This window comes from Anas acuta, chromosome 1 (assembly GCF_963932015.1).
Source record: "Anas acuta chromosome 1, bAnaAcu1.1, whole genome shotgun sequence".
Classification (NCBI taxonomy): Eukaryota; Metazoa; Chordata; class Aves; order Anseriformes; family Anatidae; genus Anas; species Anas acuta.
In genome coordinates this window covers 42,592,334-42,607,745 of record NC_088979.1, presented here as the reverse complement: position 1 = coordinate 42,607,745, position 15,412 = coordinate 42,592,334, and the positions used below count along the sequence as shown (strand labels likewise).

General features: G+C 40.2%; 1 protein-coding gene across 7 annotated transcripts in view; it reads left to right on the top strand.

Annotated features, from left to right (window-relative positions):
* KLF12 (KLF transcription factor 12) overlaps positions 1 to 15,412 on the top strand; it is a 250,481-nt gene that overhangs the window by 222,580 nt on the left and 12,489 nt on the right. For all 7 annotated transcript variants that reach the window (XM_068676129.1, XM_068676166.1, XM_068676122.1 and 4 more), the window contains one exon: positions 3,954 to 4,111. In XM_068676129.1, coding sequence (XP_068532230.1) covers positions 3,954 to 4,111 — 158 coding nt within the window. The remainder of the gene's footprint in view (positions 1 to 3,953; positions 4,112 to 15,412) is intronic.

Genomic DNA, 15,412 nt, shown 5'->3' with positions numbered 1-15,412 from the left:
AGGCTGTTTTGTGGAGACTTGTCACCGTGTGGCACATTTTATTGTGCCACTGAGCTTGGTTCAAGGTTTTAATGAACATACTGCTCTCCCTGTGCAGCTTTGCTCTGCCTATCACTCAGAAAACACAGGGTGGGTATAAAAAGACCCACTTTGTGTGTTTTTAACAGTGCTGCTGCACATACCAAAAACCTTTTGTGGTCTGTATGAAGAGTGAAGGCAAAACACCTAGGAAGTAATGGGCAGCATTCATAAAAGGAGAAAATTTTGCATTACCAGGGTTGTTCTAATCCCCACTGCATGCTCTGGAGAACTTGATGGCCATCTACTGGTGAAGCCTGAGTCTTTGTTTTAACAGAGAAAAGCACTTGTACATCTGAGTTGTAGAGATGCATGTTTTCACTTCTATCTGGAAATAACACATCTGAAGTTTTGTAGATCATCCTAAATGCTCCCATCCAAAAAATGTCTGATTGCGTTCATTCATTGCCCTGTGAGCAGTAATAACTATAGGTGTTGCAGCTGGAGGCAACCAGCTGTCTCCCAGGATTTATGTTAGTTTAATGGTTCCTATACCAATACAGAAATTACACTGTTTTTAGGAATAATGAGTTGCAAATAAATAAATGTCAAGCTGACGAGCCAGAACCCGATTTTTTTCTTTGTTATTTTATCTCCCAAACTTGACGCATCAGCAGTAATTTGATATATCCTGCAATTTTCCTGGGATATTACATACAGTGTCAGTCCTGTTGCTAAACCCCACCTTGAGTTTTAAAGGCTGCCTGAGATCTTGGATGTCAGCAGGAGAACTGGCAGCTTCTCCTCAGGGCACCCTGGCAGCTGCTGATGTTCTTCCAGGTCTTCACTTCTTCACTCTGGGCAGTCTGTGAGGGACACTTAGTCAAGAGAGGTTGCTTTTTTTTAAGTAAGATATGCTTTTTTTTTTTTTTTTTTTCTTTTTTTACATGATTTTAAACACATTGCAATCAGGAGAAAAAAAAAAAATCATTACAAAAAGTAATACCTGTGAGTTCCCAGTCATTTCTATTCTCAAGGTGCTTGTCTGCTGTGATGCCATCAAGCAGTAGTTCTGGAGCTCTGTGCCAGAGCCACCTGGCAGATCCCCAGTGGCCTTTAAAAAACACAGGAAATGATTTTGAGGACTTTGTTCTTTTTTTCTGTCACCGTGTGTGGTCGGCAAAGTTATTTTGTGGAAATTGCTCGAGATAGTGGAGAGTGTCCCTTTACTGCTAGATGAGCATGAAAAGAACTGAAGTGAAAGTCCCTGCGAGAGTCACTAACCTCAGGAAGCTCTAAAAAATAACATCTGTAGGCTCTTTTTAAGGCTTCCTGTGGTATCACCAGTTAAACAGTCACAGGGCTTGTGCAAGGCTCAAACAAAGCTGATGCTCAGGTCCAGCCTGGCGTTCTCCACCTGTGAACTTGTCTGCACCTAAAATGGGTGCTAACTATGGGGTGCCCCTGTGGCACAGGGGCTAGAGAAGATCCCCTTGAGGGGGTGCTCTGAGCTGTCACCTGTGTTCCTTCTGATGGTTAGCAAGAATTTAGAAGTGGCAGCACCTATAATGTGGCACTGCTTCATTTACACCCTCCTGTGTAAACCCCCAGGAAAGCAAGAGCAGCTCACACCGTGAGGTCACCTTCTGGTACGTGACAGCTAGCTCCTTAGGAGGTGCTGACTGTGCTCAAGGTTCGCTTTTTTTTCCTCAGTTCTGGCAATCGCAGCAGCATTGTAATCTTGATCCTCCTCCCGTTTAAACAAACTGTATTATCCAGGATCTGAACGCCCTGTTACAAAACAGGCTTTTAAGACAGCTTGTAAATCCCATGCAGCAAAAATGATGCACAAATGCTTATTTTTGAAGATAAAGATTTTCGGGTCCTGTGCACTGGGTTATGTACCATCAGTACTGAGCTTTAAGATTTAATTTACAGTTGCTTCTTATTTTAGCTGGTGGGGTGTTAAAAAAAGAATCTGGAGTAGTGGGACTGATCTCAGTTAATCATCTAACCCAAGACTTTCATTTGCCCTGAGATGCAGGTACTTAAATACAATTCCTAAGCCGTATATGTGATAGCTAAACATATTTGTATTCCTGTCACATAGTTAAAGCGCTGATGTGTCTTACTCTCTTGGGGACTACTTTTTGCTGGTTAATGTTCATATTATGGGCCCCTGTCCATTTCTTCCTCTATTTCAGAAATTCCCTGCATGCCCATTTACACATATCATATTCTAGGCAAAAATAATTAATCTGAAAAATCTCTTTGCCTGAAGGTGAAGTATATATTGTGTTAAGAAAAAAAGAGGGTTGTCAGAAAGAGAATGCTCCTTTTTTGAAGTAGTGCTTTAAATTGGGGTTGTACTTTAAAAGCATTGAAACAGAAAGAAAGATGAATAATTTGGACTACCACAAATTTGAAACCTAAAGATTTGAAGTGCAGTAAATTGGAACATCAGTGAAATCACATGCTAATGGTGTGAGATGCTCTAGGCAAAGTTTTAACCCGATACAATCATCAGCAAATTTTGGAAATCCCTGAAAGTGAAGTTTATGCCAGAACAGCTACAGCTGTAACAACACTGGCTATTGTAACAGAGGATTGAATATTGATTTTGACACAGGAGCTTCTCAGCATCAGTATTTCTTTCAAATGCCATTCTTAGTATTGTAGCTTCCCCAGAGGGTCTTGCTCCTTTTCATGAGCAGATTCAGTTTCCTTCCCTATGATTCATTTCCATTTGATTGTCACAAGTTATTTCAGGAGCTGAGAACTTGCATCTTAAGAGTTTAAAAGAGTATCTGACAAACCTCAAGGTCATTGCCGTGAATGTCAATAAACCTGGGAATGTGGTGTAAGTCCCAGAAACTTGAGGAAGGGCAATGTTGTTCCTGTACTCACAGTAACTGAGCAGGCTAGTATAACTGTAGGTGAACTGCTGTGCAGTATAACTGTAATGGGGCTGATAAGGAGATCAATCGATAATGATTTATAGCTGGGTAGTATAATTAATGGAAATCGATGAGGGTTTGGATCCTGGCATACCAACTTGATAATGTTTTATGACACAAGTTTGTCTAACCCAAGGCTAGTGCATTGTTGTAGCAGACTTTCTTCAAGGATTTGACTTGATATGCAGTGTGTTTATAAACCAAAGCAACACGACTTCAACAATACATTTTGATTGCTTAAAATTGGGGTGACTGGTAGGCCTTAGGACACTGGAGTAAATGAAGTATCTTCAGTGAGCATATGCATTTTTGTGGGGATTGTTCCCTGGCCCTGTGCTACTATTTTTTTTTAATTATTATTAATCATCAGTCTGAAAGGAAATAAAATTAATTGACTTGCAGGTAATTGAGAACTGTTAAATAAGGAAATGGAAAAATCACTGCTGCAGGGTGATAGGGATCTCTTGGCAATGTGTATGAAAGCAAGCAACAGGCATTTAGCCAAATACAAGGATCCATAGTTCAGATCTGGGTGCTAGAAACACTTTTTCACAAAAGGTGTCAGAATTTTTATCTATGTAAGCTTATCAAGGAGAAATTATGGAGTCTATCTAGGAAATTGGTTAGAAAGAAGGGTTCAGTGAGTTTGGAACTGGACATGTGAAGTTGAAATAAAGCTCAGATAAAGTCAGACTAGTTCATTATTGGAGCAGTATTTCAAGGATCATGGTGTTTTCTCTGGCAATAAGCACATCTAAATCAAGACTTCAATTATTTCATACTGCAAAATATACTCTAGTTCAAGCATGAATTGTTTCAAAGAGGTGCTGTGGACTATGTTGCAGAAAAGGAAATATTTAAGTAATTGCTCGGGTCGCTTCTGGCATGGTGATTTATTACTGCTGATGTTTTGGGGCCCAAGGTATGTGCTGTGCTCTTGCTTCATTTTTTTCCCCTTCTGTTCTGTTTTTTTTTTAGTTCCATTTCACCATTCAGTATTGAAAGCACAAGGCGTCAGAGAAGGTCAGAGTCTCCAGACTCCAGGAAGCGGCGCATCCACCGGTGTGACTTCGAGGGATGCAACAAAGTGTATACAAAAAGCTCCCACCTGAAGGCCCACAGGAGGACGCACACAGGTAAGGCTTTGCTGGCACTGTGTTGCATGGTTAAGACAAGCAGGTTCCTTTCTGCCTAATACAGGACCTATTGAACTTGCATCCTACACTAACAGACAAAAGTCTGGATGGAAATAGTGGAGATGTCTGCAGGTACACCTGTATTGGCAAGCTGGTGCAGATCAGGACCATACTTTTGAATTGAACTTCCCTGCCATCACCACTTTCTATGCTTTCCTTCTCAACATTTAAGCACTCTTAGCACAAACTGGACTCCTTTCAGCTGATACTAAACAGAAAAGTGGCCTACATGGACACATCTAATGTGTTTCAACCAACAATGGATGATTTGGTTGATGGATGAATGGATGAATGGAAGCCAACCAAGGTTGTCCAAGGAAAACTGTCAAGAAGATGAAAGAGTGTGTACATGGATCTTCAACAACTTTTTAACTCTACAGACCGGCTCCTATTTAGCTATTATACTATTTGCTTTTACAGATGTAGCCTTTCAATTACAGGTGCTGCTAAATACCTTCCGTTCAATCCAAGTGTAAATTCAAGAACTGTGGATTTCTTTCTGGATGCTTTCAGAGGCATCTACCGCATACTGCCAAGGGAAGTCAGTCATTTAATGAGAATAGGTTGTACTAGGTCCCTTCACCAAGAATGCAAGAGAGATGCCTAGATGAGCTGGATCCCATTCAGTGATGATAATACTTAATCAATACCTGGCTTTCTTATTAACTTTATAGGTCATTACTACTCCCCATGACAGACATGCGAGGGCAGCTGAAGCAGTGATGTGTAATTGTTGTAATTTTATTGTGGAGAAACTCAGGAATAGCTTTTTGAGGTCATCAAGAACAATTTAAAAGGTGACCGCTAAAATGGCTAAAAAGGCAGTGGACAGAACACTATTGAGTTTCAGTGCTGTTCCTAACTCTGCTGCTGATCTACTTAAATTAAATTTATTGATCTCTCTGCTCTTAATGTACTTCAACATTCTTGTAACTCCTTGGAGAAAATATGGTGTTTGTCCAGCACACAGCACAAAGCTGTTCTTTGTTGAGAACCTGGTGGTGCTTTCTGTGGTGTGATGTGCTCTAAAGAGTATGAGATATTATTTTAAAAAATTAAGTGATGACTTCTCCATTTCAGATGAAGTCACCTCTGCATCATTCTTTCCAATATGTCTTTAGGTTGCTAGGACTTTTGTTGAGAGGAATACCAAACAAAGCTCCATCCTAATACCCCCCACTAAACTAATTCCTGTAGAGTCTCTTCCTATATCAGCATAAACGCTCTGGTTATTTCATTAGGCTTCTCTCCACTCCAGTTATTCTGATTTCTTCACATCTTCCCAGTAATGCTTGAGCTTTCTCTCTTAATTGTTTTGTCTTAATTCTTTTTCCCTTTTCCTTATTTTTTCACGGTATATTTCGTATTCTAATGTATTTTATGTACCCTTACCCTTTTGCCTTGTTCTCAGTCATTCTTCTTTTACTTCCTTTATCTCAGTCTACCTCTACTCCATCCCTTTCCTTCTTTGTATCTTGATTCCTAAGTTGTTGCCCAATTCTTTAATGAGTCTGTAATTCATCAGTGATCTCATGACAGACCTGCTCTTGTGTATAACACACCCAAATCAATGTTAGATAGTCTGCACCACTGAAGCTCAGGCTATGCATTTCAGGTGCTCAAAACTAGGTACTGAAGGCATAAAATGGTGTTGGTCATTGCAGTTTTTGCAGCTATAACTCTCTGGTAGCATGAAGGGAGTTTCTGTACCAAAAGTAACGCAGGATTCATCTCTCCAGCTTTGGTTCCCCAGCGGCTGGGTGTCTAGGCTATGCTATCTGTCTGGGATCTCTGGGTAGTCATAGAAGAGGGCTTGGCACCTCTGGGGCACATTATTCCTTCTTCAGGTAGACCCAAGGATTGGCATCTGAAAGTGCTTCTGTTTCACTGCTGAATACAGAGGAAGCTCAGGTACTTGCCTGTTAGCTGGCTGAAATGAATCCCCACCCCAAAAGGCTGCTGCCTGAAATATTTTATAGTCACGTTGGATATTAGTTCATTCCTTCAGGGAGAAAAGAAAATACAATAGAAAAAATAACCTCAAATCAAAAACCTTCATTAAACGATCAGTTGTTAACTGTATTATATTGTCATGTCTTTGTGTCTGCTGCAATGTAAGAAGTGTAGTCTAGAGAGAAGGTGAGCACTAAATTCAACCAGTAATCTAGTGAGAAAATCCATATTGTGCTGTTAAAATGTGTTTCATGGAACTCTTTTCAGGTCTTGGTAAGAAGTTGATGTAATCTGACTTACATGTAGCATTGGCCATGAGCATGCTCTATGTATTAATCTCATTTTACATTTTTTATCTTGGCTTTTACTTTTGCTTCAGGCAAAAGAAGTTAATTATTCACGTATGACCCACAATAATTAGTGTGCAGTTTTGGATAAGTATAAATGAATTATGACAGCTATGCACGCAAGGGTGAGCAAGTTTGAATAGGCAACTTTCTGAGGAAAGATCACAGAAACTCAACATTGCATAATCTGGGCTTTTTTTTTTTTTTTCTAGGCAAACTGATCTTGCTAACAATTGTTTGGCTAAGCAGGATGTGTTTGAAAACTATTTTTTTCATTTACTATGTTTACATAGTCACTGAAACATGCTCGTTCACTTGGAAAACAGAGGGAAAATAGTATGGCATTATGACAGGATGAACAGCTTCCTTGGTTGGAAAGTACATTTCTTTTGAACTTCATTAAAAATTGAAACAAAATATTACACACAGTAACATTTGCATTCAATTCTCTTTGAGTGTTGCCTCCCTTTTTTAAGCAAGCCATCAGCCAGTTTCCAAATAGTTCTCACCGTTGTCCTCAAGCCTTAGCGGAGTGGAGTGGGCATGGAAGCCACTGGGGGGCGAGCTTGAATTACGTATCGTCTCTGAAACTGGGAAAACTGCAAGTGAAACCTGTAATCGCTGGAGCATTTCATAAATCACAAGCACTTGCTATTGAATTTCTCTTTCTAGTATCAGGTTCTTGTTGTTGTTTTGCCAGATCGTCAAATAAAGCTATCAGGAGGTATCGGGTGTGATGGAGAGCCTTCAGGACTCGCAGTCAATCTTGCAGCTCAGGTTTATCATCTTTTTCTGCAAGGAGAAAACGGTGAGAAACTGGCTCACCGGAGTTGCGTAGAGTTAGTTTCTGCTTCAGTGAACATAAAGAAAATTACTAATGTGTGATTCTATAAATGAGTAATCTTTAAGTATCGGAAAACTAGCAGCTCTGGGTTGCATTCCCCATCTGCCTGTGTCTGTTCTGCTTAGTGTAGGCGCTCGTGTTGGCCCTGAGAGTTAATGGTGGAGAGCTGAAGCTCCTTTTCCCTGTCAGGCGTGCACCTATGCAGCCCTGGTGGGACTTATCTTTGTTAGCTTGCTTCTTTTACTTTGAAGACATATAAGGAAACAACCATAGCATTATTTTATGATATGTAATTGCTATTTCAGGTCCTCTAGGAGATATTAAATTTGCCACTGATGCTTCCAGTAGGACAGCTGAGCATTCGAGACTAAGCAATACTGGATCTTTCCACTCAGTGTGTTCTTTTTACCATCAAAACTTAATTCTAAAAATATTTAAATTTTATCTTATTGCTGTTTCCTCTTTATATTAGACCTGGCTTGTGAAAGATCTACAAACTCTCTTCCTTGTAAATAGAGATGATGAAAATCTGGCATGTTTTATGTAAATCAAAGAGTCAAATCTTGCCTGCTGTTGAGAAGCTGACATGGGTTATAAAAACTAGGTTTTAGTAACTGATCTGTGAACTTGGTAAAGCTGGAAGTCCTGGGTCTGTGGAGCTGTAAAATTGGCAATGAGTGTCAAAGATTTCATTCTTTTGGCAAAAAAACAGCAGGCATATGTTTTCATGCCAAAAATTTGAGGGCATATGTCTCAACCTCCTCTCTAGTTGGCTGGATGTTTCTGAAATGTCACCAAAAAGCTGCAAAGTGGTCAAAAATGTTCACAGTTTCCTTGCAAAATTTCATGATTATTTTTCAATCATCTGTAACTGTAATGAAACTAAATATAAGAGCTAAATATGATGAAGGTGGCAGGACAAAGCCACCATTTATCAGATCAAATGCAAGACAGTTAAGTCTCAGGTGAAATAATACATCTCAGGTTATACATTATTATAGCCTTTATCAGCATAGTGGGTGTGGATAAGGTGAGTGTATGGAACAATGAGAGGACAAGGCAGAGAGTTTTAAGAGAGGGAAGAGGGAGAACAAAAACAAACACCCAGGACCCTTTGGTCTACTTGCCATAACAGTGCAAAGGAGGCATGAGAAAGTGAGAACACCTTTTGGATAGATGTCAGTGATCATAGGAAAAGCACACAGCACCTTGTGTGTTCATAGTGATTTCAGTTGCCTTGATATAAAATAGATTAAGTAATGAGAAGTGTGTCAAATGATGACAGGTTCTACCTGCCTGCAGAGTCACTGCAGGGAGCCCACCTCTGTGAAGCTAGCTGTGGATGATGTCCCATGGCATGCATGTGGTGCACTGGTAAGTTCTTTCACACCACAGAGGGCAAATCGTCCCACTGGCCAGCAACTTCACTTTTGATCCAGAGGCTACTTGGTCTACAAATACCAGTCAGTGGTATCCTCTTTTAACCAATAATACCAAAGCTGACCTTTGCATACTGTGACCCAGTTTTCATACTCATCATCTGTCTCCTCTCGAATAGGGAGAACATGTAAATTTGAGCCATATTATGTAAATTGAAGAGGCAAATTATACTGTCTGTTAGGGGCCTGGTAAAGAACAGAGACTTTGAAACAGGTATAATGGATAGTACATGTGGAGGATATTTAAAGCTCTTCCCTTTCTTCTAGGTATGCAGAGTACACTGTGTGGTGTGAATGCGTCACAGTCAAAGCGGTGCCTAGCACGGGGATTATGACCTGAGAAATCTAACCCACTAACTACATAGTCATTTAAAGGGAAATTTGATTTGTGTTGGATTTCACATCTAAAGTTGCTCACAGCTAAATCCATTTCTAGCTTCTTGTGGCTACTCTTTTACCATATGGAAAGGCCCAAGGAGTTTAAACTGTTGTGTGAATCATCCTGAAGAATTCAATAAAGGAATAAGATGCCTGCTTTAAAGTTATGTGCAGCATGATTTTACATCCGATAGAGAAGTGGTTGCTTTCTGTCTCTCACTTCTGTAGGACTTTCTTTGTAGCTGGTGTTGTAGCTGTACAATCACCACTTTGTATTTCAATGCAGTGCTATTTCAGTCATTAGTTACTACTTTCTCGAGGAATGTGGCAGAGTAGCTTCCTGGAGTCAGTGGCAGCAGAAGCCTGGGATGTTCCAGTGGCATGAAGTGGGAATGGATTTAGTCCATGAGTATAGGGTAGGGTGGCATCCAGCCACAACTGTGGCTTTGCTCCTGCCTCCGGTGGGTGGAGGAAGGCAAGAGACCTTCCTCCCCGTCTGTATCAGCTTCTGTGGGGCTCTGACACAGGGCTGTGGCTGAAGATTTTCATCTGTGAGCTCCAACCAGTGCTGATCTTGGTGCTCCTGCTGCCGTAGTTGTGGCTGCACTTAAAGACACAGGCTGAACATAGCCCCCAGGCCAAATGATTTCTTTTAGTGTTCAGGGGTTTGTCCTTGATCAACGCCTATATCATTCCTGAGATATGAGAGCAAATACCTTTGCCTCAGACGTAATGAAGCCTATTTGTTAGTGTCAGGGGGTCCTCATCAGTGTGTCCTCATTACATGGAGACACTAAACATCTCAGAAATGTGGTTTTGTACCTGAGAAAATGACAACATTTCCTCCCCAAGAAGTTCCTTTTTTGCTGGGTTGAGACACCGCCCTAGAAGAGAGAGAGCTAGTGAGTACACGGGTGTTTTATTTAGTCTGTGCTTTTTCAAACATTGCATTCCTCTCACTCACTGTTGCTCCATATATTATTTTAATATGAAAGGGCCCCTGTCATTAGTCTTTGTTCACATTTTCCTTTCAGCAATTTCAGAGCAGACTTAAGAAGTCAGAGGCACCAAAATAGTTATTTTTGCTTGGTAGGCTTTAAAACTCCATTCATTACCTGTTGTTTTCTTAAGGTCTGTTGAATGCCTTTTGCTAGCTATACATTCCAGAGAGATATTTACAGGTTTGTAATCCCTTCTTTAGACAAATATTGGGAGGAAGAAACATTTTTAAAATAATCCTCTTGGATTTGACCTGAACTGTGCAGATTTTTGGCCTACTTTAAAATTAACACCTCTTTGCCACCTGCCCACTAGACTCTCTCTTCAAAAGCCCAGCTTTTCTTTCTCATGTCCTACATGCCTCTTAGGGCCCTTATCCCAGAGCTCTTCCTTCTGCACATAAATCTGCTGAGTGAAAAAAGCTGCAACAGCAGGTTCACATGCTGTTTCAGAACCTAGGAATTTAAATAAACAAAGCTAATTTAAAAATTACTTTTATTTAAGTAAAATAGGAGGTTCTATTTGTTTTGGGTGATGCTTTTATTTTTTAAGAAATATTTTCATTTAGTGTTTAAAATTTACTGCCAGTTTCAATAAACAGTTGAGCTTTCTAATGTGGAAACCAGTATATTTCGTGGAAGTCTTCACGTCTAGCTTTTTGCCCTTTCTTCATGCAATTTCTGTTTAGAAGATAGACAAATACTTTAATAAACAGGGCTGCTAAAGCCTCAGCCTATTGATGTTCCTGGGTTCAGATTTCAGGACAGAACTTAGGAGGTATTTAAAATAGGGTGTCTGCTGGTAGAATACCTACCAGGGTATAAAGGCAGACTCACCAAGGCCACCGCGTCCTGGTAAGGTGATGTTCAGAAATGTGAACCTCTGCTAGCCGCCTGGATGTAGAGGGATAGTTGTCCGAGTCCAGCTACTTACGGGCAGGTGTCCATACCACAGGGAGCTCGTACATCCAGTTCTCTTCCAATAGCCGCTCCGTGGAAAGTTAAATGATTTCATTTCTGGCGAGTTCTGCGAGCTCTGAATTCACCTTACACACAGGGAGTCGTTTCTCTGCATTGTAGGTCTGATGCCGTGCCGATATGGAAGAGTGCCCATGTGGTTATTCCAAGGCACTTTGATGGGAAAGCAAGTCTAATTGTGTCTGTGATTGCTTTCAGTCTCTAGGTTATGAAAAATATTTGCAACAGTGCCCCTTGACTTTGTAAATATGGGGTGCATATGTGTTTTGTCTGTGTGTGGCACGAGGGAATAATGATGATTTCATTATGCAGAATAAAATTTTCTCTAAGTAAGCCATTTAGTGCTTAATATTCTACCTCCAAAGAACTGCAGTTCATCTGAGGTCTCAGGCATGATTGTGGTCTACCATTTGCAGCCCTGCAGTGGCATGAAGGCGAGAAAGACCTCCCTACTCCCATTCCCTCCAGTGTACTTTCCCAGATGTTGCCTCCAGATGCACCCAGACCTAGAGGAGTAAAAACACATTACAGGGCTTCCAAGGACGTTAACTCTTGCAGCCCACTCAGTCCCAGATGGGGAACGCATAGCAATGTGCTACGAAATTCCCACTTCTGGTAATACCACGTCTTTCATGAAGTGCGCCTGGAGTTGCTTGTGCCCATGCTGTTCTTTTCAGGGCAGCCTGTCAATCAGAAACAAACTATTTGAGAATAGAGCGTGCTCAAAAGTAGAAGTAAGTTTCACAAAAGCCTTTGCTTTAATGTTTTATTCATCTTTTTTTTTTTTTTTTCTGCTTACTTTTTTCCTAAAAGGAAAAAGGAAAGCAGAGCCTGAAAGCAAGTGTTTTCCATCTTCATTTTTTGCAAACAAGTAGGCAGGGAACTGGAGAAATTTTATTAAACTTCTCCTTTCCCACGAAAAGAAAAAGATAAGATGACTCCTGTGTAGGATGGGTGGTTATTTTCTGCACTTCAGTATTTTCTCCACATAGGATATGAAATTTTCTGCTATCTTGGTCACATGAATTTTAATTTTCCCAGTCTCTTTTCCCGCATCATGTGTATTTTGTCGGTTAATATTTTTCTTCGATACTATATATATTTACATTTTATGGTGATAAAAAATTATTATCTCTCAATTGAGAAAGCTTTATGCTATTCACAACTCATTTGCTTAACTAGTGAGGTCTTTAAGGGAGGTGTTTTTCGCTGCTCTGTTTCTGTAAACAGCCTGGCACACCAACGTCCTGCCCTCTGAATGAGACAAAGCTCAACCCTTGGAGCCTTTTTGTTGTTTTTGGTTTGTTTGTTTATTTCTCTGGGGATTTGCTTCTTGTTTTGCTTTGTTTTGTTTTTACAGTTAGTGGAAGGTTTAATTTTTATATTGAGAAACATCAATATTGCTCTAGCTGAACGTGCTGGAGCAAGTCCTGGAGCATCCAGGAGGAGTGACGGGAGCAGAATCGGAGGCACAGTTATTGCAGATGGAAATGGAAGTGTCACTTAGTTGGCATCTCCCTTGCAGTTAGGGACCACAGAGAAGAAAAGGTGTTTTCTGTGAGGAGGCCAGACCAAAACTCAGGCCGGCAGCACCCCAGCCAAAGAGAGTTAGTGTGCAAGTCTGCTACCACCATGTGCGCAGCTGGCTGCTGTTGTAAGTACATCACCTTTCCCAAATTCCTTTCTGAGTGAAGGTTGCCATAAAAGGAGAAATCTCATCCTTACCCAAAGAACTGGAATTTTGATAGTCCCTTATTGCTGTGGCTGGAGGGCAGGAGGAAATTTCCATGCTCTCTCCTACTACAAATACATACAGAGAGATGTATGTAAGCATATACATATACTTCAATTCATAAGTATGCACATATATATATATATATATATATAAAAGGACCATGTCAGGCAGGAAAAAATTATCAGAAAGGATAATAAATGTTATTTGTCCCCTCCTTTGGGGATTTCATCTAGGTCCTGGAATCAGGTGCACAGGAAGAGTCCTTTTGCATTTCCAAAAACTGTATTTTTACAGTTGTTAGGGGAATTGCATTTATCATTTTATTTCAGCAATGTCTTTGACAATTCTTGTCCAAGTCCCTTTGGAGGACAAAGTCTCTGTGCAGAAGCCTAAAAAGCAAAAATGTGGAAGGGAAGTTTTTTGCTTGTTTTTTTGCTCTTTGCTTGTTTTCAGTGTGTACAGTGACAGAACAGGACTGAGACTGGTGTTGTGGGTTTGCCTTCTGAAGTTATGGAGAGTAGAGTTCTTGTGAGTCTGGAGATAAAGGGGTTTTATGCTGGGATTTGTATTTTGTGTTTCTATGCTGGGATTTTGTATTAAAGTAGCAATAAACTGAGGCTGAACCTAAAGGGGAGTATGGGAAGAGAGACACGGGAGAAATAAATAGATAAGGGTCCTTAACTAATACTGATCTTGCAGGGGGATGCAGGATGGCAAACGGTTCCTAAACTCAGCAGTGTGGTGAAATGAAGGATACTCATGTGTTGTGATGTGGGAGAGCAACTTGAGTCTGAATTACCAGATGTGGAGCTTGCAAATAATCACTTTAAGATCTGCCAAAAATCTGATGAAGTTCTGTCTGGTGTTTGATAGTGCAGGTTGTCACTATGATTTTGATTTGATTTTGTTCAGTTGTCACCTGAAGAAACCATGTCTCTTTGCTCTGCCTAAGACTGAGAATGAGGAGTAAAAAACCTGAATTTCAGGACACGTTGCAGTAAGCACAGCATGTTCCCATTCTGCTCGTAGAAATTATTTTCCCAGACTTGCTCAACTGATACGAAACTTTAATCTCTTCCCAGAACGATCTTTGATTTGCATATTTTAACAATACTGAAGCAAAACTCAAATTTATTATATTCACCAAAGAGATATAGTGAACTTGGAAACAGAGATTCAAAATCACCTTTTCAAAGACATCAAAATAATTGAATTACATTTTTGAATCAAAATCATTGCAAATGTTTCAAACATTTAAAAGGATGAAACTGAGATCTAGTGGTCTCCCTACAGAAGGTAAGGTGTTCCTAATATGTGAGTCATAATGCTGCCATTCATTTTCTGCAGTTTTGGGAAGGCTGCTTTTGCTCGGTGCATTTGTTTTCCTACCTGCAGAATAGACACAAAGATACTTGTTACATGGTGCTATTATGAAGGCAGACTTTTATAAGGTATTAATATATTTTTTTGTGAAAAGCTGTGCGAGGCACTTTAAAGCTGGAAAGTACTCTGTAAGTGCTCAGATGTTTTTCATTAAAAAATTATACTAATAAAAATATCACACAAAACATAATAGTTGTCATTTTTCCCTTTCCCCTGTGTCTAAAAGCTAAGCTGCCCTCTTCCTCTGGGAGTGCCTGAGGATGCTCTTTATAAGATGGTGTTTTTGCTGTAAAAAAGGTTCTTTTCTGCCTGAAATTGCTTATTTTTAGTAGAAATGCAAAATGTAATAAGCCATTATTTGTGGTTTTCCATTTATGATTTTCCCTCTCACAGCACTATCAGTATGGGTGCAGCGTGTCTGTGCTGTGTGTTTTAGAGTGGTTCTGGTCTTTATGTGGGAGCTGAAACCAGCTGACATAAATACTACACATTATATATTTTGCATAGCATCCTGTAGCAGAAACCAAACCAGGAACAGCTCTGAGGTGTCCTGACCCTGCAGACCTGTTGACTTCCAACTAGAATATGTAACACCATCAAACATAGGCAGAGGCATGTTTGCTGGAGTATTTATTTTCTTTCAATTTGTTACAGGCTAAGTCCTTAGGACCTCACTGTGTTTTTATGTGGGGAATACTCTCTCTTCCGTGTGTAATGACAGTAGAAACTGAACAAGGAATATATAAAGATGTGGCCGTAGATAGCAGGGCTGGGCAGATGCCACTGCTTAAACCAAGTTTGACTTAAGTCCTTTGTAGTTTGTGAATGGAATGAGGGACAGCATCTCCCTATGCTCCCACCCACCCAGTTTGGAATCGCTGCACAAAACAATAAACCAAGTTTCATCTCCAAGTGCTTCTCGAACTTTTTCCTCCCAAAACTGGAATTTGAGCACGTGGCTCTTTCACAGGATAAAGTTTAAATGCAGAAAAGTCTGACTAGATGGCTAAGCCTGTAACCCTGAACATTCTCTTGTGTATATTTTGCAATAAAAATGTTAGCAGTGTTTCAAAATGATGAATACCACTGCAGAAGGGGCTATGGAGAAGGGATGTAGTAACTCAGAGTCATGGTGAAAGTTACGTACAGAAGTGGATGGATGGGACATAATTAGGAAAGGACACTC